This window comes from Dermacentor albipictus, chromosome 9, assembly GCF_038994185.2.
Source record: "Dermacentor albipictus isolate Rhodes 1998 colony chromosome 9, USDA_Dalb.pri_finalv2, whole genome shotgun sequence".
NCBI lineage: Eukaryota > Metazoa > Arthropoda > Arachnida > Ixodida > Ixodidae > Dermacentor > Dermacentor albipictus.
The window spans coordinates 45,584,706-45,612,490 of NC_091829.1; the positions used below are offsets into that span (position 1 = coordinate 45,584,706).

A 27,785-nucleotide genomic window follows, 5' to 3' on the forward strand; every position below is an offset into this window, starting at 1 on the left:
CGCAAGAATTTGTGCCGCAGAAATGACAGAAGTGATTTAGGTTGTCAAACTATCCATGTGCTTTTGTATGAACGTCTCTCCCTTTCAGAGGCTTTCCTTCTGAGCGTGTCAGCTCAGGTAATAAGCAACTACGATTGCACCAATGCGATACACGTTAGATTTAGCACCACATATGCATACACTCAAGATCACAATATTAGAATACGGACATCATCTTTCTGTTTTCTTTTTCCTTTCTTTTTTCACGTGCCCGTCGTACGTTATCGCCTTCTTTGCTGTAAAATGGCCGCAAACTTCTATGCTTCGCCATTGGCGCGCGACACAGCACAGCACAGCATCGAAGTAAACTTGATTCAAGCCATCTGCGACCAATTGGAATGATAGAGCGATTGCAGGGAAGAGTCGAAATTTTATAAACAGGACAGCGCTTGAAAGATTACCAAACATATGGCGCTCCCAATGCCCTGCAGGTTGGTTCGGGTCCCCGCAAGTAGCCTGAACACGCGAGAACATTTCCATTTGCTTGACTCACAGCAGGTAAACACATCGCACGATATAAATGTGGTTCTTTCTGGACTGCATCCCACGGTGTAATGAGATCAGCGAGTAATTTAAGGTGGACTAAACAAAATTATTCTTGACTGCAGCTTTGGCGTCGTCTGCAATCATCCCGTTGCCCACGAGGCAGCAGGCGGCACAAAGGCTAATCCAAGCGGAAGGAAAGGGTTTATGAAATGAACTTCATGGCGTTGTATATTAGGCAAAAAGTAACCTTTTGGTCTCTACGTTGGGCACGAGTTAATTCAGCTTCGCATAACGGTGACGCGGGGTGCTCGTGCGGACATATGCAAATTGGTTGCAACTGCGGGACAGCTCTGAACAGAGCCGTCGGGAGCGAGCGCGCACAGCTCCAAACGGTGACCTTTCCTGCGCCATATACTGGAAGCTGGAGCGTCGTAGGCAAGCAGCGCGGAGGGGCCGGGGCGGTGGGGATGGGAGGCGGGGGGGGGGGGGGGGCGGTGGGAGAGCGCAGGCACCGTGTGTAGCGAGCTCTCCAACACGTGTAGGAACAAATTGCGGCCGCGACCAGCGTTTCAACGAGAGCCATGCACCAAGCGCTCTTACATCAGATGAACGGAGCGAGAGAAGACGGCGTGCGCGTAGAGTTAATGGGACGCCTTTACTGATGCTCCGCTGCGCATTCATTATTCGGCCGTGCGCAGCGCTTATTCGTCCACTGCCATACCAACCACAACGCCAACGCGCAATTGGACGCCGTTTTTCGGAACCATGTTGCAATTTCTAAGTGTCTCCAAGTTGAACGCACAAGCGCGAATGGACTACGCCTCTTCAGGAGAATTTTTATTCCCCCCCCCCTCTTTTTCTTTTGTTAACCGTTTTTTTTTTTCTTCCAGCGGAATTGTTCTATGCTTCAAAGCAACAGCTATCCGCATTCACCGTTGGCTCTTCAAAAACGTTTGGTAACTCGCTTGCTTCTTTCCATTCGGCTATACATCTCGGAGTGCGCTTTGTCGCTTCTTAGGTAAGAAGCACCAAACCTGTCTGGCTAACGCAACGCACCCCATCACGGTTACTTCCTGCGCATTGCTCTCCAGGTTTTTTTATAGACATTCCAGGTGAATTTCCGCCGTCATCGTCGCCGTAAAGTTCCGTGTAAAGTCCAAGTGCAATAACATCGCGGCCTCGTGCCATATGCTGTCGGTATGGGCGAAAGCTTGCGAAGGTGAGCCGATAGTGTAATGACAACCATTTCACTCTGTGAAGATGGACTGACAGCGAAAGCACTTTGCTTTTCTTTTGAGACCTCTGACGGTCGTCAGCTTTTGTTGCCATTCTATCTTCAGAGAATGAAATGATCCCCCATACGTGGGCCGATCTCGAAGATAGTGCAATGCCGTGCCGACCCGCGGCAAAGGCGAAGCGGGCGTTAAGCACTCCACATACGTGGGCCGATCCCAAAGCCTGTGTAATGCCGGGCCTACCCGCGGCAAAGGCGCAGCAGCCGTTAACCAATCCCTATACATGGGTCCATCCCGAAGGTAGTGCAATGCCGGGCCTACCCGCGGCATAGGTGAAGCAGGCGTTAAGCACTCCCCGTACGTGGGCCGATTCTGAAGGTAGTGCAACACCGGGCCGACCCCCCCGGCGGAGGTGGAGCAGGCGTTAAGCACTTCCCTATACGTGGGCCGATTCCGAAAGTAGAGCAACACCGGGCCGACCCCTGGCGGAGGTGAAGCAGACGTTATAAGCACTCCCTATACGTGGGCTCATCCCGAAGGTAGTGCAACACCGGGTCGACCCCCCCGGCGGAGGTGGAGCAGGCGTTAAGCACTCCCTATACGTGGGCCGATTCCGAAGGTAGAGCAACACTGGGCCCACCCCTGGCGGAGGTGGAGCAGGCGTTAACCACTCCCTATACGTGGGCCGATTCCGAAAGTAGAGCAACACCGGGCCGACCCCTGGTGGAGATGAAGCAGACGTTATAAGCACTCCCTATACGTGGGCTCATCCCGAAGGTAGTGCAATGCCAGGCCGACCCGCGGCGGAAGTGAAGCAGATATTAGGCAAACCCCATACGTCCATACGTGGGTCCATCCGGAAGGTAGTTCAATACTGGGCAGAATGGCGGCGAAGGTGAAGCAGGCGTTAAACTCTCCACATACGTGGGCCGATACCTAAGATAGTGCAATGCCGGGTTTACCCGCGGCAAAGGTGAAACAGGCGTTGAGCACTCTCCGTGCGTGGGCCGATTCCGAAGGTAGCGAAATACTGGGCCGACCCCCGGAGGAGGTCAAGCAAGCGTTAAGCAATCCACATACGTGGGCCGATTCCGAAGATACTGCAGTGCCAAGCCGACCCGCGGAGAAAGTGAAGCGGGCATTGAGCACTCCCCAAAAGTGAGTCCATCCCGGAGATAGTGCAATGCCGGGCCGAACTGCGGCGGAAGTGAAGCAGGCGTTAAGCATAACACATACGTGGGCACTGGGCCCGTCCCGAAGATTGTGCAATACCGTGCCGGCCTGCGGAAGAGGTGCAGGTAGTTCAAGGGCGCGTTGCAGGTTCCCCAGGCCACAGGGATATGTGCCATTGAGCTTGCACCCTTTCTGCACTATCACCAGGATCGGCCCACATGATGACTTCTTCTGTTGACGGACACAGAAAAAATTACGGAAGGCTAGTCATATGTAGGTTTCGTCGTAATAGTGGTTTGATTCAGTGGTCTCCTCACGCGCTCGCAAGGGAGGAAGGCGGGGAGGGTGCGCGCCGTCTTCTCACGCGTGCAAAGGAGTGGAAGGAGCGGAGAGAAGTGTGTGTGCTTGGAGGGGAGGGGGAAGGGAACAGGTTAGTGCCCGTCTCCTCTTCAACTCCAGCTGCGGCGGGTGAGAGCAGCCGCGCGCGTCCTGCCTTAGAGGCAATCTGCGCTGGGTTCGAAGGCTAGCCGACCTGAGATATGTGATGGCGTCGTGTGTACTGTGTTCTCGCGCGCCTTGTTCACGTAAAAGCGAGAGGCGGCACGGAATTGGAATTCGGTCGCCGCTGCTACCGCTCTTACGCCAGCGTTCTGAGAGCGGGCGTCCGCAATCATCGTGAGAGGTGTGTTCGCGTTTGCATGTGCGCGCGTGACAGCGTGCTTGTCAATTTAGTTAGCAAGCCAATCTTTACTGCAGTCTGTGCAACTGATAAAACGACTAACTTTACTTCGTATAGCTCCCTAATAACTTACTATAGCAATCAATGCTCGGCTGTTGGGCGAAACTGGGGAATGTTTATGTCTTGTCCTTTGTTCTCTTTATTGCATCTATACGATTTACTGCGCTTGAATGCTTGAACACAGAGAAATACTGGTTTGCTAATAACACACATACTAGGGGTGTATATATAATCACGCCTAATCAAATCCTCCTGCGTCCATTACCCTCGAAGCACTTTCTCATTAAGGTGCAAGGCATTTCGTTCCTTGTTTTTATTATTCGGCTTCATTTCTGAACAAGTTTCAAGACGGACATCACCGATCACAGGTCGAAAGCTTGACTGATAAAAGCTTCGCTGCAGACATACTCATTAGCGCCCCCATCGAAAGGCTTTCCTCCTGACCACCTTCGGGAATATTCAACTATTTTTGGTTGTGGCACCCCAAGACGCCAGGTGATTGTGTGGTTTGGTTCGAAATGGCAGCGTACTTGGGTATATGTCGCCAGGCTGCACTGAAAACCTGACAAACACTAACATTCTGTCACTGCAGATCTTCGTTTACACAGGCCTCGCGCATATAAACTAGCACGTTGCAATCTATTCCACCCCAACTGCTTCAGCAGTCCATTTCGCGCAATTCTCCAAAAGCGCTTCTTCTCGCGGACCAGGATGGAAGCTTTGGATCAGTTGGTTCGACGCTAGTAACGATAGCTCTGGATTTTTTTTTTATGACGCGGGGGCAGGGGTAGGTTTCTGAGGCTCTGTAGGGTGATTGGATGCGCAGCAAAGGACTTTGTTGCTTCTACAAAATTTGACAACGTTCTACGTGAAAGCGTACCACGCAAACTATGTTCTCATTTTCCAGCAGCTTGGACGCAAACAAGAATTTCCCGTTTTCATTCTACCCCTCAATTTTTATATAGGTGGGCATCGCTTTAGGCGTTTCAGTGCGACCTAAAAGCTTCGCTGGTATATGTGTTGATTCACGCGACGATTCCCGCTGCACCAAATACATCCTTCGTGCCCCACCCACACCCCTCTCCACGTCCGCACTGCCCTCCAACAACGTTTTATCCGTTGCACAAGATCCGTCTGGCTGAATCTTTGCGGTCGAATTAAGTTCGAAGCTTGAAGCGCAGCACGATCAGCTACTGTCGAAACGCTCACGCTGCTGGCATAAAGACGCCTTCCACTGCACCATTTTCCCTCTCGCCATTTCCAGAAAGATGCGCTCGAGCCATTCCATTTTTTGTATGTGCTGCCATCTAGACCGGCGTTGGCTTGGTTATGTTCGGCCGACCTAGACTGAGAGGTTAACTGAATGGAAAGTTAGGTCCTGCCAGAACTCGCCATACACATTTCTTATTACCCCCATCTCACCTCCACACTGCTCTCGAAGATCGTTTCATTTATCCCTCCCTCGTTACGCAAAATGTAGAAGTAATGTTCCTGGACCAGCCTCATTTTATTCTGTAGAATGCATTGACGGCATAGCCGGTGCGTATTCATAATGAGCTTTAGCGCGGACAGAACGATGCAAGAAGGGGCCAGAACAAGGCACGCTTATATTGCCCCTTGTCCTCTCTCCCTCTTGCTCTGGTACTGCTTGCGTCAAGGCATATTATGCTTTCTTTGTTGTTTGGTTTCCCGCACAGGACTGAATCATCTTGGTTGGATGAAGTTCGAAGTTCGATTAGTAACCGTCAAAACGCTCGCCCCGCCGGGGGTAAAGACGTCTCCGAAGCAGTGCACCGCTTTCACCCTTGACATCTCCAGATACTCACTCGATCCTTTTCCATCGCCTTCTCCTTGCGTGTGTACGTGTTTCACTCTGGACCGCGTTGGGTTTGGTGTTCCGTCGAGCTACAGGCTGAAAGGTTGACTGAGTGGAAGGTTGGTTACTGTCAGAACCCGGGCGCACCGTGTAGGCTGGCCTTCGGTCACCCAAAATGTTGCGAAACGGACGAGGTTGGGGGCGCCTATCGATCAAGAACTGTCCCGGACACTGGGCCGGCTTGGGCAGTAGAAAAAGAAGATGCTGGGATTGAAATTGCTTCCATCGACCAGCTGGCTACTCTTTCGCTCCTTCTCGGCCGAGTTCGCTCCAATTTTCTCGAAAAGCCTCGCAAAGCCTCTCACAGGCACGAAACGGGGCTGCCTATTTTTGCACACCCACGGACGTCATTCTTTTTCCCTTCCTGGTGTAATGTGGAGCCTTTTCGGCGAAATGTGTCGAAACAAGGAAACCGCCGCCGCTTTCACGCCGACATTTTTGCTTATAGGTGAACGACAGGACCATGAAGGAAGTCTTGAGAGCTCCATTCGCCGTGCCACCTGTCGGCGGACGCTGAGCTTAGGTTCCAGTCATAGGCGGGGCAAATATTTGGAAATATTTCGTATTTCCTCGACTGGAGAGGCATTACGCACGAAATCACAAAATAAGAGAAACGGCGTTCCATGTACTTCAACTTTTTACTTCTTACCATTCGTGTAACAATAAATATGTGGAACCATGTTCCAGTGGAATACCCACTGCTATCCGTAACGATGTTCCACACATATTTAATAGGGGTGGGCGAATACTCGGAGTTTCGAATAAAATTCGAAAGTCACACCCTAACTATCCGAATTCCTGTTGAGAAAGGATTTAACTGTTAGGTTAATCGGATACTAGAAGCTAACCGAATATTTCGTAACATTCGACTGTTCAATTCTAATTGCTATTCTGCATCTGTTAAACACACTATCGCAAATTATGACAAGAAAAATCGGGTAAAAAATGGAGGACGCTTAAGGTTAGTCTTTAAGAGTAGAATGCGATGGCATTGAAAAAATCCCTGACTGCTTCTCAGGCTTCCCGGCGACTGCATCTCATGTAACCGTAATGTTTACCGGGAAATGCTGGCAGCGAACGCTATGCGTGAAGGCGACCTTTCTGATAGAAACGCGGGCTGTTGCGTGGGGCCTATCCCGGAGCTAGTGCACAGCTCCGCCATGAAGATCAAACAATATTCAGGTTTATTTTATACTTTCACACTTTCATTCTTTCAGTCTGAGAAGATTTAACATAAAATGCGTGCGCTGTCAGCGTTTTGTTTCACGATGCCTGTTTGTGGGCTGCGATTCTCAAAATTCCGAGGAATTACTTTGTCGAAAATGTCAGACGAGGTCAGAGCAACTGCAGTGGTAGAATGGTGTGGCAATATAACCCGCATAGAACGCAATTCATATAGCTAGTCGTGGCGTATGCATATACCTACATACACACGGGAATTTCCGTTCACGGCGATGCAGGCGCTGAATGCCGACGCAAACAACGGATTTTCTGTGGCACGGGACCCTTAACGCTGTCACGTTAAAAGATATCGAAGCACTGTAGCAAGAAAAATAGGTTACGTAAGCTTCGGTTTCGATGCGGAAGCCTACGCGACAACCTGTATTTTTTATGCGAAGCATATTACGAGAGCTCAACCGAGCTCCTCAGGCGCGGCGGTGTCGCCTTGAAACCACGTGACACCGTGACGTCACGACAGAGGAGAAGTGGCTTTGGCTCAACTCTTGCAAGACGGGCTGGGTGGGAATCGAACCAGGGTCTCCGGAGTGTGGGACGGAGACGCTACCACTGAGCCACGAGTACAACGCTTCAAAGCGGTACAAAAGCGCCTCTAGTGAATGCGGTGTTGCCTTAGAAACGCGCTGTTTCTAAGGCGTGCGTCTCTTGCTCAGGCGCACATTTCGTTGCCGCGCCGAACGCTGCTTTGCTCGACGCTCACCGCGTCCAATGCGGGGCGCGTAGTCGCTGCCCTGTAGCCCATTGTCTTACACCCCTTGGCGGGTCGACGGGAACGCTGTCGCGTTCCACTCTTGAAGGCGAAGCAGTAATGCATGAGTTGTTTCTTCGTCTAGCCGAACCAAATATAGCCAAGCAACAGCAGTTCACCAGGCTAAACAGTGGTTCAACAACTAAAATAAAGGCTAGTATGCTTCGCATCCTGGGCTTAACCTTACCTAAGCCACAGCCATTTTTTTTTTTGCTTGTAGTCTGTCAACTAGTGTTTTTGGTAGTTTTCTCATGTACCGGTTTTATGTCACACGCAACAACCAGTGATGTTTTATGCGAAGCATATTACGAGGGCTCAACCCAGCTCCTCAGGCGCGGCGGTGACCATGAAATCACGTGACACCGTGACGTCACGACAGAGGAGAAGTGGCTTTGGCTCAACTCTTGCAAGACGGGCTGGGTGGGAATCGAACCAGGGTCTCCGGAGTGTGGGACGGAGACGCTACCACTGAGCCACGAGTACAACGCTTCAAATCGGTACAAAAGCGCCTCTAGTGAATGCGGTGTTGCCTTAGAAACGGGCTGTTTCTAAGGCGTGCGTCTCTTGCTCAGGCGCACATTTCGTTGCCGCGCCGAACGCTGCTTTGCTCGACGCTCACCGCGTCCAATGCGGGGCGCGTAGTCGCTGCCCTGTAGCCCATTGTCTTACACCCCTTGGCGGGTCGACGGGAACGCTGTCGCGTTCCACTCTTGAAGGCGAAGAAGTAATGCATGAGTTGTTTCTTCGTCTAGCCGAACCAAATATAGCCAAGCAACAGCAGTTCACCAGGCTAAACAGTGGTTCAACAACTAAAATAAAGGCTAGTATGCTTCGCATCCTGGGCTTAACCTTACCTAAGCCACAGCCATTTTTTCTTGCAGCGCACCATTTTACATGTGTCTACGGCACACAAGTCTTTCAGTTAGCTTTCTTTCTTTCTTGCACTAGTCAGTACATGTGTGCTACCTAATCATACCGAAATAAATGTTTTTGCTGTAAATATATGCTTCTGCGTTTGACTATTCAATATTAACTTGAATATTCAATGCTTACACGTGCATTCGAGTCGCATTTCAAAAAGTTGGCAAAAGCGGAACTTTTTTTTTTATTTCGTTTTTAAGAAAGACGTTCCATCATTCACTCACAGTCGCCAGCCTCTAGCTCTCGCCACTTATCTGGAACATTCTTCCTCACACGTGTAACTGGAACTATGGTTAATTATGTCATTGAAGTATGTCTAACCGTATTTAAGTATCCATGTTTAAGTATGCCAAACATATATCCATATACTTAATCATGCCTGTATTCTGCACGGAGCAATCGCTGGTTCATCGATTAACTCACATTGCACTGTGTAGTCACAGCAGCTGACAACTCTACCGCCTAATTTCGGTTAGTTACAATAACACATAACCCGGCAGCTACCACCCACCGCCGCATGGAGAGAGTTTCGTTTATTCTCCCCAAACAAAGTGACCGAAACAATACACTCGAAGACGCTGTATACCAAAGAACAAATCTTCATCAACCTTCCTTAAACAGGACGTGTAATTAGACAAGCGGTCTCTCTCTCTCTCTCTCTGTCCCTTTACGTTCGTAAACGAAGAAGCACGACAGCTCTCGTTGCAAAGCCGCAATCAGCCGAATGGCCGGCCCAATTTGCTGACGCAAGCTCGGAGGACTTGGCGCTTTTGCTCGCACCGAGAGCCTCCTTGGCTCGCACAACGTCCCCTTCTTCGCCACATCTTCATTCCCTTTTTTTGGCAATCACTTCGCCTGCGCGTGCCGCATCGCGAATACGTCGACGACCACGAAGACGACGACGTTCGCGGGCTTTAGGATCATGCGCCGTCCATTCAGTCTCGTCGTCCGCGGGCATTACCGCACAACGCACACGCAGGCAGCCCACGCGCAGGAGCGTTCCGCACCGAATAGCGGTGGTCGTCGACGCTTTCCTGCGTCCTCTCTTTCCGCTCTTGCGTCCCAGGGTGGAGAGAGAGAGAGAGAAAGAGCGGTGCCATTAGACGCTTCCTCCCTCTCCCCCCTCCCTCTCCCCCCATTTAGTCTTCCTCCCTGCGCAGTGTTGCCCGCGCACCGTCGACGACGCCAGCTCGCTCCGAGATGATAGCCGAGCGATGTAATTAAGGTTCTCCCGATGCACGCAGCCAGCGCCAGGCGCACGCTCGCCGCGCCAAGCACGACGAGGGGGCCTGATGGCTCCCCTGAGCGACGGCACACGCGGATCCGCGGCGTCTCATTAAAGATGCAAGCCCAGAGGAGGAAGCCACCCTGGAGCATGCGGCCGCGCGTGTGCAGGGGGAAAACAAGCAGACATGCTGCTGCGGCGGCGTCGCAATATAGGCGGCCGCCTCCGCCGCCGTTTTGATGAAGTGCCTCGGAAAAACAGCCTCCGATAAATTTCCCCTCCTCTTCCTCGCGAGCGCACTCTTTTTTCACCCTCGCCTCCTCCAAGCTTCTACGCATTTCCCCTCCCCCTCTACGCATTTCGCCTCTCTCTCGCTCTCCTCGTCACCGCAGCGCGTACGCCTCGGCGATGAAATAAACACGTCCCCGCAGGCGCTCCGTTCCCTTAGTGCACCGCTCGGCAAGTGCTTAGAAGGCATGCCACGCTACACTTTCCTCGTGTTCCAATATTTTTTTCCGCGGTGAGCCGTCACAGCGTAATAAAGCTCGAAGCGTGGAGGGTGGAGACAGCGCGCGAGGCGCAGGCGTTAGCTTTCTGTGCTACGTTGGCGTTGTTGTGCCCTCGTCAAGGTATCTTACTTCGGGACACAGGCCTTCAACGTAAGCACCTAAAACTGCCATTCTGTGCCCTCTTGCAAGGGGCGCGCGCGCGTACCCCGCGTAGTAGGTGCGTGCAATTCCACGCGTAATTTCATCTGTCGTCCGTGCGTGACATCGAGCAGCGTGCATATGCTGGGCGAATATTTTCGATGACCATCACAGAATCTGTCTCTGTCTATCTCTCTCTCTCTCTATGGTAATTTCGCGGTGGATGAAAGGACGCAGTAACGTTCGGGAAAGCCTGATTTGCGAGTCCCTGGATGTTTAGATATCGGTGGACATTAGTAGACTCGAGAAGCGATTTGAAATTATTAAGCAGCACGGCCGTTCAATGCGATAATACCGGTGGCCCGGGCGTCGCAGTGATGTCGTTACTCAGTGGCATCCGATGGCCTTCACGCCAACAAAGGCTATGAAAGCCTCTTCATCAAAGTGCATCATTCACCAAGAGGCCGCTTTAGGCTCCTGATTGGAAGGCTAAATCACCTTCTTTTTTTGTGTGTGTGGACGGAATTTACCAACTCTAGCCTAACGACTGTGATTTCACAGAAGAGGGTCAGCGAGGGTAAGCCGTTACACAAAAGTTGGGCTGTTAGATGGTGCGCTTGTCATAAGAGACTATGCACAGCTTTTTTGATTAAAAAAAAAGACATATCGTTACTAACATTCATATCCATCGTGAGCATACTTTCAGACATTTTATTAATCATGTGCACGTTCGATGCCAACCTTATCGAAATGTGTACAGAGCCCGTGTACAAAGAGCACTAACTCCCTCAAGCGTTGAATTTACAACAAAAATAGAGCATACCGGCACGTTCAGTAGTGGTCCTCGCCGACTTCCCATTGACTGCCGGTCGGTAATTAAACATAAAAAGGGCGCCTCATTTAACACGAACACGAATAATTCTCGCTAGAAGAAGTGGTTATCTTTTGTTCACGTTTGTGTTGACTGATCGAAGGTTTACTATCGATAATAACTTAAAAATAGTTCAACCACAGAAAACACAATTCTCAAATTCAAAATCGAAAGCCACACATGAGAGGCCGTGACAATATTCCGTTACCTGACTAAAAATAATGACTGAGCGAGTTACTTCACCCGCCCAGCTTGCCAGCAAGACGCGAAGCCTAGCTACCCTTCTCAGAAGGCGAAGATGAAAGGAATGAAAAAAAAAATGTTGGTCCTAGTTCATTTAGTCTACAGGAGAAAGCCAAGTCAAGATATTTCGTAATCTTACTCATAAGCTACTTTATCATCTCATATCAGCGGTAATTCAGAGCGACGTGCCGACAGGCGTGTATTCAGGAAGCGAGAAAGTGTTGACTGCTTTTCCCACGCACATTGGAAAAGATATGGCGGCCATTTCTGGGCCGGTATAATGCAAGGATTCGTTTTGATTGATTCCATTCCTTAGTTATCATTCATCGTTTAGGGCTGGCTAATATCTGTGATGAAGTAGTCGGAACACCGCTCGCACCACTGACGAAGTGAGAAAAAGAATATCATTGCAATACAATCGTTGCACCCGTCTGGCCTTACTGAGGCACACAACAAAAACAGATAAGAGGCTATTCGCATGAAACTTCAAGTGCAATGTATTGTCACAACAAGTGCATGTCTCTCATATACAAGGTGACGTTCTTGCACGTGATCTCGCTCGTCGATCTCCGCTTGAGGCGCACCCCGACGGTCTTCCGCTTGCCAGGCGCAGGTACCGCCCGCCTCATTGTAGCCTCTGAGCTTTCTTCCTTGCGGAGCAATGTCGTGGCGCCACCCGCCGTGGTTGCTCAGTGGCTATGGTGTTGGGCTGCTGAGCACGAGGTCGCGGGATCGAATCCCGGCCACGGCGGCCGCATTTCGATGGGGGCGAAATGCGAAAACACCCGTGTGCTTAGATTTAGGTGCACGTTAAAGAACCCCAGGTGGTCAAAATTTCCGGAGTCCTCCACTACGGCGTGCCTCATAATCAGAAAGTGGTTTTGGCACGTAAAACCCCAAATATTATCATTATTTTTTTAATGTCGTGGCGCCATCTAGCATGCGGTCGGACAACGATGACTTCGGTCGCCGAGGTTTCCGTACATATATGTGCTTCATACCACAGTGATGAGACACTTCAACACGCGAGAGGCTTCCTACAGGACGGAACGAGCCAGTGCAAACAACTCTTGCAATCGCAAGCAAAATTTTTGCACGATCCCACATCTCGGAGGCACATATGGCACGCAAGGGGTATCAGACAAGGTGCTTCACGATCTAGTGCAAACCCTATGGCTTGCTGTGGCAAGCAGAATAGGCGAAGGGCTACATTACGACTGAAAAAGATTGCTTCATCCTCTGACACCAAGAAACGCGAGAAAAATATTCGTGACACCTCTTAAACTTTTCGAGCGGTATTCTGAGAATATATCTATCAAGATCTCGTACTGATTATTAACTTCGCTACTAGCCTGGTCAGCGGGACGTGTGAATCGCGCCATACGCGCGCTGCTTCATTTATTACCGGGCGATACATTAATCTTTGCATCCCTATACCGCTAACAATGACTCGAAGTCCTGAAAAAAAAAACACACACACGCATGCCTCGTATGGACTCCCTTCTCAAACAAGCTAGCTACGCCGTTCACGTCGAGAGCTACGCGCCAAAGGCGCGATTCCGCTGCGCCATTTCGGGACGACGACGAAGTGTCTTTTGATACAGCGCTGTTCTTTCTAGCTCCGGGTTATTTCTGTGAAAACCTAAGTTCATCCGCTGGTCCTCGCTCCCTGCTCGGTCGTGATGGAAGTGGACGACCCCGCACGTCTGCCGGCGACGGCGGCGTCAGCGGCGGCCGCCTCCAGGAAGCGGATCGGTCAGCAGAGCGACACCGACAGCAAGGACACCCATGTCTACTCTCTCAGCAGTGAGGACACTTCCGATGACGACTTCCAGCTTGTGCAGAGCCGCAGAGCGAAGCGACGGAACACCAGGACGTCCTCATCGTCAAGCACGGAAACAGTGAGACAGACACAGAGGCCGGACGCCAATACCATCATCTTTGTGCCCCTGCTTCCCAACGTCAACATGAAGCTACTTAACAGGCAATCTGTGTCGATGTCACTGGAAGCCTTGGTGCCAAATGAAATATCGGACATTCGAGTGAACACCCGAAAAAATCTTCTGGCGGTTGATGTCCAGCATGCGGCTGCTTTGACCACTCTACGCAGCGTAACGGACCTCGATGGCATTCAGGTGCGCTCTTACATCCCTCTGGGATCTGACGTAGTCACCGGCGTTATCTACGACGTAGACGTCGCCATCCTTAATAAGGACTTGCCGATTCTTATCAAGCCAGCCAATGATGAGGTCATCGTTGATGTTAAGCGGCTAGGCAGTTCACGCTGCGTGAAAATAGCATTCAAGGGCAAACATATACCCTCGCATGTCAAGGTTGGACACTTCAGACATGCAGTGCGGCCTTTCATTGCGAAACCTCTCCAGTGCCGCAAATGCATGAAACTGGGACACGTGAGCAGCGTCTGCGAAAATCAGGCAGCATGCCCCCGCTGCGGAGAGCCCCACGCTGCAGATAAATGTGGCGCGACTGTGGTGAAGTGTTCAAACTGCGGAGGATCACATGAAGCTTCATCGAAGAAATGCCCACATATTAAGAAGGAAATGGCCATCTTGAAAGAGATGGCGAGAGATCATTCATCTCATCGCGAAGCCGCCGAAAAAATCAGGAAGCGACGTTCACGTCACCGGCGCTCCTCAAGACAGGCTTCTCAAGGAAGGCGCATGCCACTTCCTACAACACCACCTCCTCCTCCACCGCCTAGGCCAGACAATGTGGAAAGGACCGCGAAGAGCAAGTCCACTGAGAAGGCCACATCTGCCGAATCTTGGCCGGCTCTACCAAAACGACAACATTCACCAACAGAATCACAGCAAACTTTCGCTGGACAACCCCCGACGTCTACTGTCGGCGATGTGTGCGACCAAGACAGGCAGGTGGCTGATATGCTGCAATCGCTAATTAATACAATGCGCATTATACTGAACAAGCTGCAAACACCATCAGCTCGAAGCGCTCTGCAAATACTGGATGCACTAAATCCAGTGCTTGCTAGCATCGTTTAAGCACCATGGCTCGACCAATAGTCCCCTTCCGCACTGAACTTAAAAGTGCGTCGATCTTTCAATGGAATGCCAGGGGTCTAAGGACCCGTATATCAGACTTTCGCCAATTCATTTTCACAAATCGCTTCCCCATACTGGTCATTTGCGAACCAAATACATCAACTCCACTCAGACTGTCCGGTTATGAATCTTTCGTCTCGTCCACACGCGGTGCGAGCACGAAAGTGATCATCTACATCCGCACGGACTTCACATATGTCGCTAACGCAATAGAGTCTCATGACGACAACCAATATGTCTGCCTAAATGTCCAAAAGAAGAATGTGTCATTTACACTAATTGGTGCCTACATATCCCCAGCGGGTCACTTTGACGGCGAACGACTCAAGAAAATATTACTAATGAACAATGGTCCCTGGGTTATCACAGGTGACTTCAACGCGCATCACCAGCTATGGGGAAGCACTAAAATGGACTCCAAAGGCAGGAGCCTTGCCTCCTTTGCTGCCGACCATGATTTGTGCTGTGTAAATGACGGCAGCCCTACATTTCTGCGAGGCACGACCTACAGTAGCTGCTTGGACTTGACTTTGGTGTCACGGCGCTTTGCCTCGAGCGTCCAATGGTTTACAGACGTAGAAACACATGGAAGCGACCATATTCCAACATACATAACGATTAGAGGAATTGACCAACGCTCCTCTACTGTGTTGCGTACAGTTGATTGGACAAAATTTAAGAAGGATATGGATGACACTTGTCGGGAAGGCCTCTCACACACTTTCGAAGAAACAATCGCAGAGGCATTGAAAACGTCCATGCGCTCGCTTACAAGGTCAACAAGGCGAACAGACTTGGACGTGGAACTGGATAGGCTGCGTGCGACACGCCGACAGGCGGAGAGGAGGTATCGGCGCACGAAGTCCGTCTTGGATCTGAGGGCTTCACGGCGCATACAAAAGAAAATCCAGCGTCGCATGGATAAATTGGAAGATAAGCGATGGAAAACATTCTGTCAGTCGCTTGATCCCCGAAAATCGCTCTCGCACATATGGAGAACGGTTAGGGGTCTTCGCTCATCTCCGCATCAAAGGAAGCCCTTCGCTGCTCTGGCCCTCTACCAACTTCGCTCGGAACTTCAATTGGCTGAAGAGTTCTGCGCACGGATTGCTGGGTCCGTGGCCATCATTACTGACGCAGCATTGAATGACATCCCTGAGGCACGTGTACCAGAAATCAACGTGCTATTTTCACTCGAAGAGCTCGATGCTGCGTTGGCGACTTGCAGGCGTTCTTCGTCACCAGGACCTGATGGCATCACGTATGCTGCCCTATGCCACCTTGGACATGAGGCACGTGATGAGCTTCTCAACTACTACAATGAGTCTTGGCAGAACGGCGCCGTTCCTAAACATTGGAAATCGAGCCGCTTGATCCCCATTCTGAAACCTGGAAAGTCACCGCTTGAGATCTCATCATATCGTCCGATTGCGCTTTCGAGCTGCGTCGGCAAAGTGATGGAAAGAATGATTCTTGCCCGATTGGAATGGTACCTAGAACGATTCAACATCTATCCGAACGCCATGACAGGCTTCCGTCGGGGTCGCACGTCCATAGACAACGTCATTGACATCGTAACATGGGTCCAAATTCAAAAAAGCCTCAAGCGCCTGTCTGCGGCACTTTTTCTGGATATAAAAGGAGCCTATGATAACGTCACCCATGAGGCCATACTAAACTCACTTGAGGCTGTTGGAGTTGGTGGCCGGAAGTATCAATGGATTCAAGACTATTTGACTGAAAGGCGTTTTTTCTTACAGACCGAAGACGGCCCAACTTCAGACCATTACATCTGCCGTGGTGTGCCGCAAGGTGGAGTGTTGAGCCCTATTTTGTTCAACCTCGTCCTGGTAGGACTAGCGGATTACCTACCGCAGACAGTACATGTCTCAATATACGCCGACGACATTTGCATCTGGGCCTCTGCGGTGACTCGCCCTCAGCTAAGAGCCAGGCTTCAGCGGGCGGCAACCATGACGGCTTCTTATCTCCGAGAACAAGGCCTCAGTGTGTCTACTGAGAAGTGCGCATTACTTGGTTTTACGCGGAAACAAATGTCATCGTATCCTGTTACCATCAATGGTCAAGCTGTATTCTATGTTAAGACACATCGGTTTCTGGGCGTCATCATTGACCGCAACCTCTCGTGGAGCCCTCACTGCGTCTATCTGAAGAAGAAGCTAGTCGCCATTGCTCAAGTCTTCAAATTTCTATGCGGGAAAAACTGGGGTACACCAGTCCATTCTATGTTGCAGCTGTACAGGGTTCTGTTTCTCGGACTCCTACGTTACAGCCTACCAGTGTTGTCCAATGCATGCAAGACGAACTTTCGCACCTTGGAGAGCATACAAGGTCAAGCCCTACGCACGTGTTTGGGGCTGCCTCGGTGCACGTCAACAGCAACAACAATTGCCATCGCAGGAGACCATACAATCCAGACACATGTAGCTGTCGACTCTCTCAGAGCGCACATTCGCCATCTGTCAAGGATCCCCGACCACCATTTGGCCTCCCTACCAGCCGAGAGACCTCAAGCGACCTTTTCACGAATGATTAACGCTCATCAAGAGTACATACCAGCAAGTTTTACACCGGCGGCGAAGCCTTCCTCCCCCCTGTGGTGCCTGCGACAGCCTCAAGTGAATTTTGATATTCCTGGAATTACAAAAAAGTCCAATCATCCATCGCCGGCTCTGAAGCAACTTACACTCCTATTACTGCACCAGACGTATCATGACCGCATACACATATATACCGATGGTTCAACCTCACCTACCAGCTCAACTGCCGCATTCGTCGTTCCAGCCAAGAATGTTACAGTTAAATTCAAACTGTCGCACACGACTACATCTACATCGGCAGAACTTGCAGCTCTCCATGCCGCTATGATGTACATCACCGAAGAGCCAACAGAGAAGTGGGTCGTATTTTGTGACTCCAAGGCAGCCCTTCATAGCATCAAGTCCGCGTTACGTCACATAACTTACGAGCAAATGACATCTGAAATCAGGGAACTGCACCACCATGCTCTGGAAAGAGGACACCACATTGTATTTCAGTGGATTCCTGCTCACTGTGGCATCGTCGGCAACAACCTAGCTGACAAGGCTGCCCGGTGTGCCCACGAAGATACAAAGACACGTCCAACACCTTTGGCGAGGTCGGACGCTGCCAGAGAACTTCGCCTACTTGCGCGCAAGAAGTCCCAAGATCTCTGGACATCAAGTGGCTTCAATTGCAGATTACGTCAACTGGACCCCACGCTACGGCTACAACTGCCACCTAGCCTTTCCCGCGGCGAAGCAACCTTGTTGTGTCGCTTGTGGTTGGGAGTGGCGTTCACGAACGCATACTCCTACCGTATGGGAATGGCCGAGAGCCCGATGTGCGACTCCTGCGGGTGCGAGGAGTCCATCGAGCACGTATTGTGTACCTGCCCTCGCTACGATGTCCACCGCCTCCCTCTGCGGGCAACTTTACACAGACTAGACTCGAGACCATTCACCGAGTCAAAGATACTCGGACCGTGGCCACAACCGTCACTGGCTCGAAAAGCGATTCGTGCACTAGTGCGGTACTTAAAGTGCACGGGCTTAAGAGACCGCTTATAGTGTCATTGTGTAAGGTGTCCCTCCCACATGTACTCAGTGGTGACTCTCTCCCTTTCTTCCTCTTTCTATTCCCCTTTCCCCCACCCCAGTGTAGGGTAGCAAACCGGATGCTGTTCTGGTTGACCTCCCTGCCTTCCCTACCCTTGCTTTCTCTCTCTCTCTCCGCTGCGCGGGAAGCGCAGCAAGCACGGCCGATCCATTCATCTTGATAAGGTCCAGTCTCGGGAGAAGGCGGGAATTAGGAGCAGAGGAGGCGATGCGGCGAGAAAAAAAAAGGGGGGGGGGGAGCGGGCGAAGCGTGCGAGCAAGGCTGAAGATGTACGCCCGCCATTTTCAGTTTCCGTGCCTTCGAGCCGTTCCGGCGGCGCCGTCCGCCATGTTGCCGACGCGTCTTCGACGCCGCCTCCGTCGCAAACGGCGTTCCGTGACTGATGCGATGTAGACGTGGGAGAAACGTTCCTCGCTCCCTATCGCTGGCGACCGCCGTCGAGTCTGTTCTCGCCGCTGAAAAGAGCGCGACCGGAACTCCTTCGATCAGACTGAATGCGCGCGACACGGATTATGGCTGATCGCCGCCGGGGAGCCATTAATCTTGGCCAAGCTGCACACGCTTCCCTCGCTCCGCAGACGACACATCGATGAGAGCGACTCCGTCCTTCGCTCGCGCTCCAGCCGACGCCAACCGATTCGGACGGAACGACGCCGCGTACTTGTCTTGTCTCGCGTTGGCTTTCAACCGCCTTTGGCGCGGCTGCGCGTACGGCTTCCGACGGCTAGCGCCTCTCGTTCCAGTCGTCGGAGCGGCTGCGGCGGCGGCGTGCGATTGAGTAAAGGGTTCATTGCCTCCACGCTTGCTGCGCTTTACTCACAGGCTTCGAGAAGTGTGTGGCATGGACAGGCCCACGTTACGGCGATTGCCCGTTCTCGTAGTCGTTATACAAGCGCGAGTTTCGGTGTGATACGCCGCCTGTTGCTCTGCGTCAGTTTCGCCGAATACAAAGCCGCCTCGTTCTGCTGGCGCGACGGTAATAAATGACCGGCGAAGCAGAAAGACTCCTCTTCCAACTGGAATGGAAGCATGTTGACGCCGTGTAAAGGTAGTGGTTTGTCGCGATCATTTCAATGTTCTGCTCCTCGGCACTACCGAATCCGCAATCTAGCTACTGCGCCGTAACTTAGCAGTCGTGTTATACGATATAACCATCATGCACTCAAATAAATCAGTGTAGTTGTACCAGGGGATATATAAACAAATGAGCTTTTCATTTTCGACTGGTAGCTCTTTCGACTGTAGCGGTAACAGCTTCTTTCTTGCCAAGCTAGTCTACCCTTGGTTTCCGATTTAACAAAATGCGCTCTCTAATACTTTTGATTAGGCGCGTGAATTCTCGGAACCGTTTCACGGAACTTTCCCAGTTGCGCCAAGTCATCCGCTCGAGTTACAGTAAGTGCCCCTACGGCGGCGGTTCAGAAATGCCATTCAAAGTACTCGCGACGGGAAGGCACGTTTGGCAAAAGCACGCGCTCCGACAACTTCGTTAACGAAACACTGTTGCATGACTCGGTGGCCATGGGACTCTTTGACGCTTAATCTTAACGTGATGCTTCCGATTCAGGCAGTAATCGTCGCAGATTTTGATTATCTCGAAGACAAATATGAATATCCCGGTCTTTCGCACGACGGAACTGTATTTCCGCAATTTATTTCTAGTACGACGTATAGAAAAGTACACTGAAGTGCATTTAGGAATTGTATAGCCCTTTCGTATCAGTATGCACATACCAGTTCTGGAGAAATGGGCCAAAAGCTTTTTAAGAAGAAGTTTCAAATTCAACTACGTAAGAAGCAATAGAGATTCCGAAGCGGCGCCGAGGCGAGACGACGTGATGACAATTTAAATGACACTCCAAACGCTGAGGACACGTAAAATTCCCTTGTAGGAGCCTTTCTTCTAGAACGCGATGCTTACATAGCGCGGTGGAGGGTGTTCATTTGCACAGTCAACAGGAACCCAAGGAAGTTTCAGCGGGTCTCATTCGTAATGAAGCGCACGCTGCGATTTTCTACAAAAAAGACACGATAAATAAATAAAAGCCTTCCCTTGTCTTCGCGCGCTCGCTAAACACATAATTTACGGCAAGCTTCAAATCTCCAACTTTGGTCCCGAGCGAAGTCACCCGCTTGTCGGTTACGCTTCACAAATTTTGACGGTGACGTAGCGATTCGCGTGTTGCTGCGGATGTTACTCAATCGGTAGTATTTTACTACGGTTACAAGCCTCAGATAACCGGCGCCACCGTAAACAAATTTAAAAAAAATACAGTTTTCAAAGTTTCCTTAATCTCCCATCGCATTTTAATCGAATCTGATTGCACTACCCGTACTGCACTTGCATTCGCTTATTTTTCCCCCCTCTGCGGTGCGTCTGGCTTTTGGTTTGAAGGCCTCACGCATGAATATTTCGGTCTTCGCTACCTCGCCGCCCATATTTTGGAAAAAGAATAGCTCAGGTGCTGCGTTTCTTAACTCCGGCGAACGTAAATTACCAAGCATTATTGAGTGCGCGCGCATTTCTGCAACTGCGTATATGCGTTGTTCACGTGCACACGCATGCGGTTCGCCTCGGTGCGGGTGTGTTGGAAGCGCGCACTCTCGCTCTTTATGCAAGCGCCTATGCTAATTCAGCGCCGCCCGTACCAAACAGCATCGTCTATCTCAGAAGTCTTAACGAGTTTCCATCCGAAAACTTCTCGCCAGTTGAAGAGTTGGGCAGACCCTTGATTTAAACAAATGGCTCTCTACTTCATAATAACTTTACGTTCAGTAACCTCTTACCCTTTCGCTAACGCGATGCTCAAACTCACCCGCCTAATGCCTCGTACATTGTATAAAGTAGACATAATCGGGAACTTCGCACGGTTAACTATTTCTACCGTTTTTGAACGGAGAGAGAGAAGGAGATTCTTGATGATGGGAAGGAAAGGTTGGGGTAAAGTGCAGCGCAGTAACTGTCTCTCAGCAGAGGACACCTCAACCGCGCTGCACAGGGGGTAGGGAATGAAAGTAGGGGGAGAGAAAGAGCACCAACAAGGAACTAGAAAAGCAACGCGACAGGAAAGGCACCACCAGAACTCGGGCCTGCCTCGACTCGCGACATCTTTGAGGGGATGGGGCGAAATTACGCCGCCTCGCTTTCCCGCGCATCAAAATTGACTCGCACAAGATGGCGCACGTCGCTCCACGAGTGTAAACGAGTCAAGAGTGCACGAGCAGGTGTCGCTGTCCTTGTCGCCATATCTTCCTTAGTGAGCCCCCCCCCCCTCACCCAAGCCTGTCCTTGCAAGCCTGTCCCTGGTTCAGTGTTGCGGTGAAGCGGGAAGTCGTCCATCTTGTGTAGGACAACCCTCACGGTGTGAGAAATTCTACTTCCAGTGTTTTCCACGTACATTATCACCAGCAGGCATCTACGATGTACTGACAGTGATACGGCATGTTCAGTTTTGTGTCTACGTGCAGTAAAGCGTGTGAAAAGCCGATGTGGTTTTATCAGGCAACGGCTATACTAAGTTGAATGAAATGTGTTTGTATTTTCAATAAAGAAATAACTCCTACGAATTCTTTAAAGCGTATATTTGTTATATGAGCTGAAGCAGGAAAATAAATATAATCTACGTTTGCTGTTTATTAGAAGCATTTACCTCTATCATGCCCCCCCCCCCCCAAAATTATGGGGTTTTACGTGCCAAAACCACTTTCCGATTATGACGCTCGCCGTAGTGAAGGACTCCGGAAATTTCGACCACCTGGGGTTCTTTAACGTGCACATAAATCGAAGTACACGGGTGTTTTCGCATTTCGCCCCCGTCGAAATGCGGCCGCCGAGGCCGGGATTGGTTGCTCAGCAGCCCAACGCCATAGCCACTTAGCAACCACGGCGAGTTCTCTATCATGCCAGGTTTTCGAAAGGGTACCTATGCATACCCACACGCAGTCTGCCCATTGTCGCCGCAGCAGATACTCTTGACATAACCGATTTATTTTCGTAGAAAATACGCAGACATTGTGCTTCAATCGTTTTGAAATTCCTCAAGTTACTTTTATTCATGCGAGGCATATCTTGACCAAAATAATGGGGACAAATATATATATACTCTCAACAATGAATAAACTTCGGCTTTGGCTGTCTACATGCAACAAATTTCATCCTGCTTTGTACAGCTGTTGCTTAATCAGAGGATTCCGCCGTTTGCAACATCAAGAGTGTCTTCTTAGTTTAACACACTGTTTAAAGACACGCACAGACAAATAGCGTACTGTAAACAAGGCCAAGCTTTTGAGTGGGAATGGTTACAAACGAAACTTCAGTCGAATCAAAATGTGGGGTTCAACGCTTGAAAGCAGCTCGCGGGCGATGAACGAGGAGTGCCCTAGTTGGCAGGGGGGAGAAGAATCCGTTACAGTTAAATTTCTGCCACTTGCTAGCTTTCTTTCTAGTGCCGCTAAATGTAAGCGCACAGAAGTTTTCACATTCCTGCGCCATCATAGTGCAACCGCGACGACCTCGAACTAAACCAGCAACATCGTGCTCAGAAGTGGAACGTCATAGTGAGCCACCGTGGAAGTTGGCAAACGTTCAAGAATCTTTGCACACAACGTGCAGTAAGTTGTCTATACTATCCAGCCGTTCTTCTTTAATCCCTCTGAAGATTATAGCACCATCTCAATATCGTGTTCCCCGGTGATGTCAGAAAACATGATGCCCATGACATGTTTCCGTATCCTACAGCCGCTTCCACCGCATGCTCGCGAGCAGAAAACATAGCCTTTGAGATCAGTTTCTGTTACCCAGCGAAAGCCGTCAATGGGGCGCCGGATTTGGGCACCGCCCTAACTGTCTGCAAGCAACTAGTACGCCTGCTAAGATTCTCCGCAGGTGTACTAACTTCCTTTTTTTTCCCTTCTTTTCTTCCACTCCCTCGCAGCTGACTTACGCCGACACGCACCCGATGTACACCCTGGAGAACTACCCGAACTTTTTCCGGGTGGTACCGTCCGAGTCCGTATTCAACCAGGCCCGGGTCGCCCTGCTCAAGCACTTCAACTGGACCCGGGTCGGGACGCTGTACCAGACCAATCCACGATACGCACTGGTGAGATCCTTCTCTGTGTATTAAAACGAAGCTTTCTTTGCCTCTCGTCCGGACTTTCCGGGCGCTGCTGTTGCTGCTGTGATGGTCTTGCCGCGCGCGCCGCTAGGTTTCTTGCAACACCCCGAGATGGCGCTCGCCTCAGCGCATTCAGGCCGGCGCCGCTGCGGCAGCGTTTCACAGTTTATGCGTGTGGCGCGTGCTGTGCTTGCGACAAAAATTTAGGTGCCTGGGCTGTGGACGTCGCGTGCTGGGCTGTGATAGTGTAAGCATTAAAATCGTCCGCATCCTGAAGTGAGGGCTTGGAGCTGGCGTCTCGACATCGTGCTGGCCACGTACCCAGAAGTAGCGCGTAAACACGTGCCAGCAAAAGAACTCCAAAGCGTGCACTCAGCGTTGAGGAGACCCAGGCCCCAAAAAAGCGTCGAGCAGAACAGTCTTCGCTAAGCAGCGAAACGTGGTGCAGACCGCGAATATATGCGTACAATGTACACGTACAAATATATTATTTGAATTACGTACAGCCTTATAATTCAATTAAAGTCTAACACTTCAGCCATGGCGCGATGTGCCATGCGAGGCAATAATAACGCTCAACACTGAGGTGATGAACAATGACGCACAACGCCTCAAGTACGTCTCCCTGTGTGTTCTGTAGATTACGCAGACAAACAGCAGTGGTGCAAACAAGGTAAAGTTTAACATCAACTCATCACTCTGGTATTCGACTAAACGTTGAAGAAGTTAGACATTCGCCGCCAATATCACCGCTAATTACGCTCACTCAAAGCAAACAGCATATAAAGCTTCTCTTTCATCGATTCCCGCAGTGTGTGGTGGACGCATATTTTGTTAACAGAGTCATAAACTACGATCAGGTTATCACTTCTGCCTAAAATGGATATAAAATGAAACTCTTGGGTTTTACGGGCCAACACAGGCATCTGCTATTGTGGCAGGTCGTGGTGGGCGACTACAGTATATATTTAACAACCTGGGGTTCTTTGACGTGCACCTAAATCTAAGTACAAGAATATATATATTTCTTTTGCATTTAACCACCACTTAAATGCATCCGCTGAGGCCACGAACAAGCCCGAGACCTCGTGCTTAGCAGCGCAACGTCATAGCAGCCAAGTTACCGCAGTGGGTGTAAAGTGGATTTAGTATACTGCACGTTTTACACGATGTCTCTAGAACTGACATCTTCAAATAGCTCGCAACGGAGAGTGGTTCCGGACGTTTGAAACAATCGAAGAACTGTTTCGTGCTTTTCTTCTGTGCTTTTTTTTTATTTTTAAATATATATTTCGAAATAGACACAACAGTCTCCTGGCATGCCTAATGGCTGCTGCTTTACGTTTAACTTAATAAATAATATAAAGAAGTTTTAAGCAAATATGCATGTCAAGGAACAAAATAATAAATTCCAGTTGAAGACGCATAAAGAATGCTACAACCTTTAGGACGATTTAGCTTGACATCAACTCCGATATTTATATTGGAGTTCTATTGAAACACACACGACGTGTAGACAAGCTTTAGTTAGACAGCCACTGGACCGATACAAACTAAATATGTTGTATTTAAGATAGAGAGAGCTGAATTCTACTGACTGTAGGAATCAGAGTTCTTTTTTTTTCTTTTTGGAGCGACATTGTTTATAACAATTGCCGCAAATGGTAAGCGTAAAAAAAATTGAAGCTCAAAGCTTAGAGATCAAAACCATATATTACTTTTCTGTAAGCTGCATTGGTTAAAGTATCTGAAGAGGGCAAGTGTGATATAATTGTTTGCAGTTTACGTGAAATTGTTACAACAGGTGGTTTTCACTACCAAATCAGTGGTATGTTGCAGACTTGTGCATAAGACATCACTTTATTTGCACTTTAGGTGAGTCAATAGCTGCATGTTACAAAATTGTGAAATCGCGTTCTACTTCTTTTGTTTTTTAAGTGATGGAGTCTAAAGCTTGATGCTTCAGTTTTTCTACACTTTGCAATGTTCAGCCACCTTTATAAACAAAGCTGACGGCCTAAATCAAAGATCTACTTCCACTGGTCAGTATATTTTAACATTATCTTTTAAGTGCAATAAGCCTTATTAAATTCGGTGCCCTGCATACGGACCAAAATTATTTCTTCGTTCCCACGTATCTGGACCCAAATATAATCAAGATGGAGAGAGATAAAAGCGAAGGAAAGACGAGTCAGCCAGACGATACATCTGGTTCGCTACCCTGCACTAGGAAACTGGAAAGGGGGCACGAGAGACTAAAGGCAAAGACAAAAGAAAGCAAACGAAGGAAAGAATGAAAAACGTAGAACCGTCTTGGTGGGCGCTGTCACACAGTCTGTGAAGGGGCTACGCATAGTTATGAACAACGTCAAATGTCCCCACTGAGATGCAAAGCGCCACGCAGTGGGCACAGTCGCAATTCGTCGCTCAGTCCTGTGTCCATTGGGAAACGTAGCACCGTCTTTATAGAGACTCGCATTCCGATGGTGTCAGTGCAGGCCAGTGTCCAATAATTTTGTCTGTCCATGAGAGGGCATTTGTCCAGCTCGCCTTTTGCGGATGAGAGCGCTCCTATTCGCTGGCCGAAGCGAAGGCACGTGCAAAGAAGGTGCACGATAGTTTCACTGCACCATCGAAATCGGCAAAATGGTTTATCGGCCATTCGAACGATGCAGGAGTATGCATTTGCATATGCTACTCTAAGCCATAGAGGAGTTAGAAAGCTGGAGTCACGTCATGAGAGGTCGGACGGAATACGAAGCTGTAAGTTAGGTTTGTTTGATTGTTTACAGTTTTTTCAATTGGGTTTAGTGGCGCAAAAGCGGAAAAGGCTAAGCTGCGCCAACGACAACGTGTTTTAAAGTCCACTGATGCCATCACCTGATGTATTTAAATATCTAGGCGCCAGTTTTTTACACAAGCTGTAGAGCAGCACCGATCGTGCTGTAATTTAGAGTCCAAGGCGTGGAAGTGCACGCTTGTAAATTCAGGTAAATTCCACCTGAATTCCACCGCCATTCAACCATTCCAGTTTCGTACAACAATCACTAGGCGGAACTGTGGCGCCAGTGTCAAGGGAGCTGCAAGCAGGGCGATTCAACCAGTGTGAGATTCATGGTCAATACACAGGTTTGCCTAAACTTCTTCCTTTTCGATTCAAACGGCTTCGTGACTTTGCAAACTCATCACGTTCAGCAAAGTACGGTGTTATAAGTAAACATTAATAGAACTCTCAAGAACAGGATTCTAACGCAAGATCTCTAGCCCACAAACCTGATATTGAAACCATTACGCCGCAGCCACATGCTTCGACAAGTAGCGTAGAACGCCCTTTCTCGCGGGTAAGCCAGCGCATTGAAACGCTTGGCGCGTTTCGACCAATAGTCGCACTTGAAGTAACCGACGCATCAGCAACGCCACGAGGGTAGCACGACACTATGGACACGACAGAAAATTTTACTAAATAATACACCGAGTGTCTCAGCGAACCTTTTTCAAAAATTTATAAAGGTTGCCTGTGGCGGATGGCACAATTCTTGTTCCTGAGCCGGCTTACCCGAAGGGGCGGACATTACTTACACAAAAAATTGAAATGCATGTTCGACATGTTAACAAAAATTCACTAATTAAGTTGTTTTAACTATTTCCGTTATGGCCAATATTGCAGTTTAAACATTCTAGCCGTGGAGTTCGCAAGGCGGATCCACTTGGAACGAGTTCTCAGGATGACACCAGTTCCGAGATATTAACTTCCGAACTTTGTGGAGAAATGCGCTGGCATTGCAGTTACTTTCGTGCTTGAATGCATAAACCGGCATTTTGTTAAGAAAGCAGCTGGAACACCAACGTATTTCTCTGCATCGTTCGGGTACTAATATTTCGGAACTAGTGTCATCCGGTGAATTTGTTCCAAGTGGATCTGGATCGCCTAGCGAACTCCACGGCTAGAATTTCTAAACTACAATATGGACCAGAAGGTAATTAGTTGAAAAACTTAGCGAATTCTTCTTAATTAGTCTATCATGCTTCTCGATTTCTCTTGCACGTAATGCCCGCCTCTTCGAGCAGACCAGCTCATGAACTATAATTCTGCTATCTGCAACAAAGGACCTTAAAAAAATGTTGAAAGTGTTCACTGAAACACCCTGCATACATTATAAGATATACTGCATGCAAACATGTGTATTTGATATCCAGCCAGTCTAATAAGTCACTGAAAACAAAATCATATCTTCGTACGACATGCTACTCTTTAATACTAATATTTATGGCTCGAAAGCCACACTTCATATACAAACAAAGATATTTCATGAGCCGATCACACCAGGAATGCTTCGTTTTACGTAGATGACAACTGCAGTTGAGTGTGCCTTTTCTTTTCCTCTTGATGCAAACTAGACAGTCAATCGACATTTATGAACCTACTATCAATGGCGCTCATATGCAACAGTTAGGCGCCTAACTTTCACACAGAACCGTGCAA

General features: G+C 49.5%; 1 protein-coding gene and 1 long non-coding RNA gene across 4 annotated transcripts in view; one reads left to right on the forward strand and one right to left on the reverse strand.

Annotated features, from left to right (window-relative positions):
- Nucleotides 1-27,785, forward strand: part of LOC139049765 (gamma-aminobutyric acid type B receptor subunit 2-like) — a 388,195-nt gene that overhangs the window by 244,841 nt on the left and 115,569 nt on the right. For all 3 annotated transcript variants that reach the window (XM_070525572.1, XM_070525574.1, XM_070525573.1), the window contains exon 3: nucleotides 23,120-23,287. In XM_070525572.1, the coding sequence (XP_070381673.1) occupies nucleotides 23,120-23,287 (168 nt within the window). The remainder of the gene's footprint in view (nucleotides 1-23,119; nucleotides 23,288-27,785) is intronic.
- LOC139049767 (uncharacterized) overlaps nucleotides 1-27,785 on the reverse strand; it is a 100,345-nt gene that overhangs the window by 32,542 nt on the left and 40,018 nt on the right. The window lies entirely within an intron of this gene.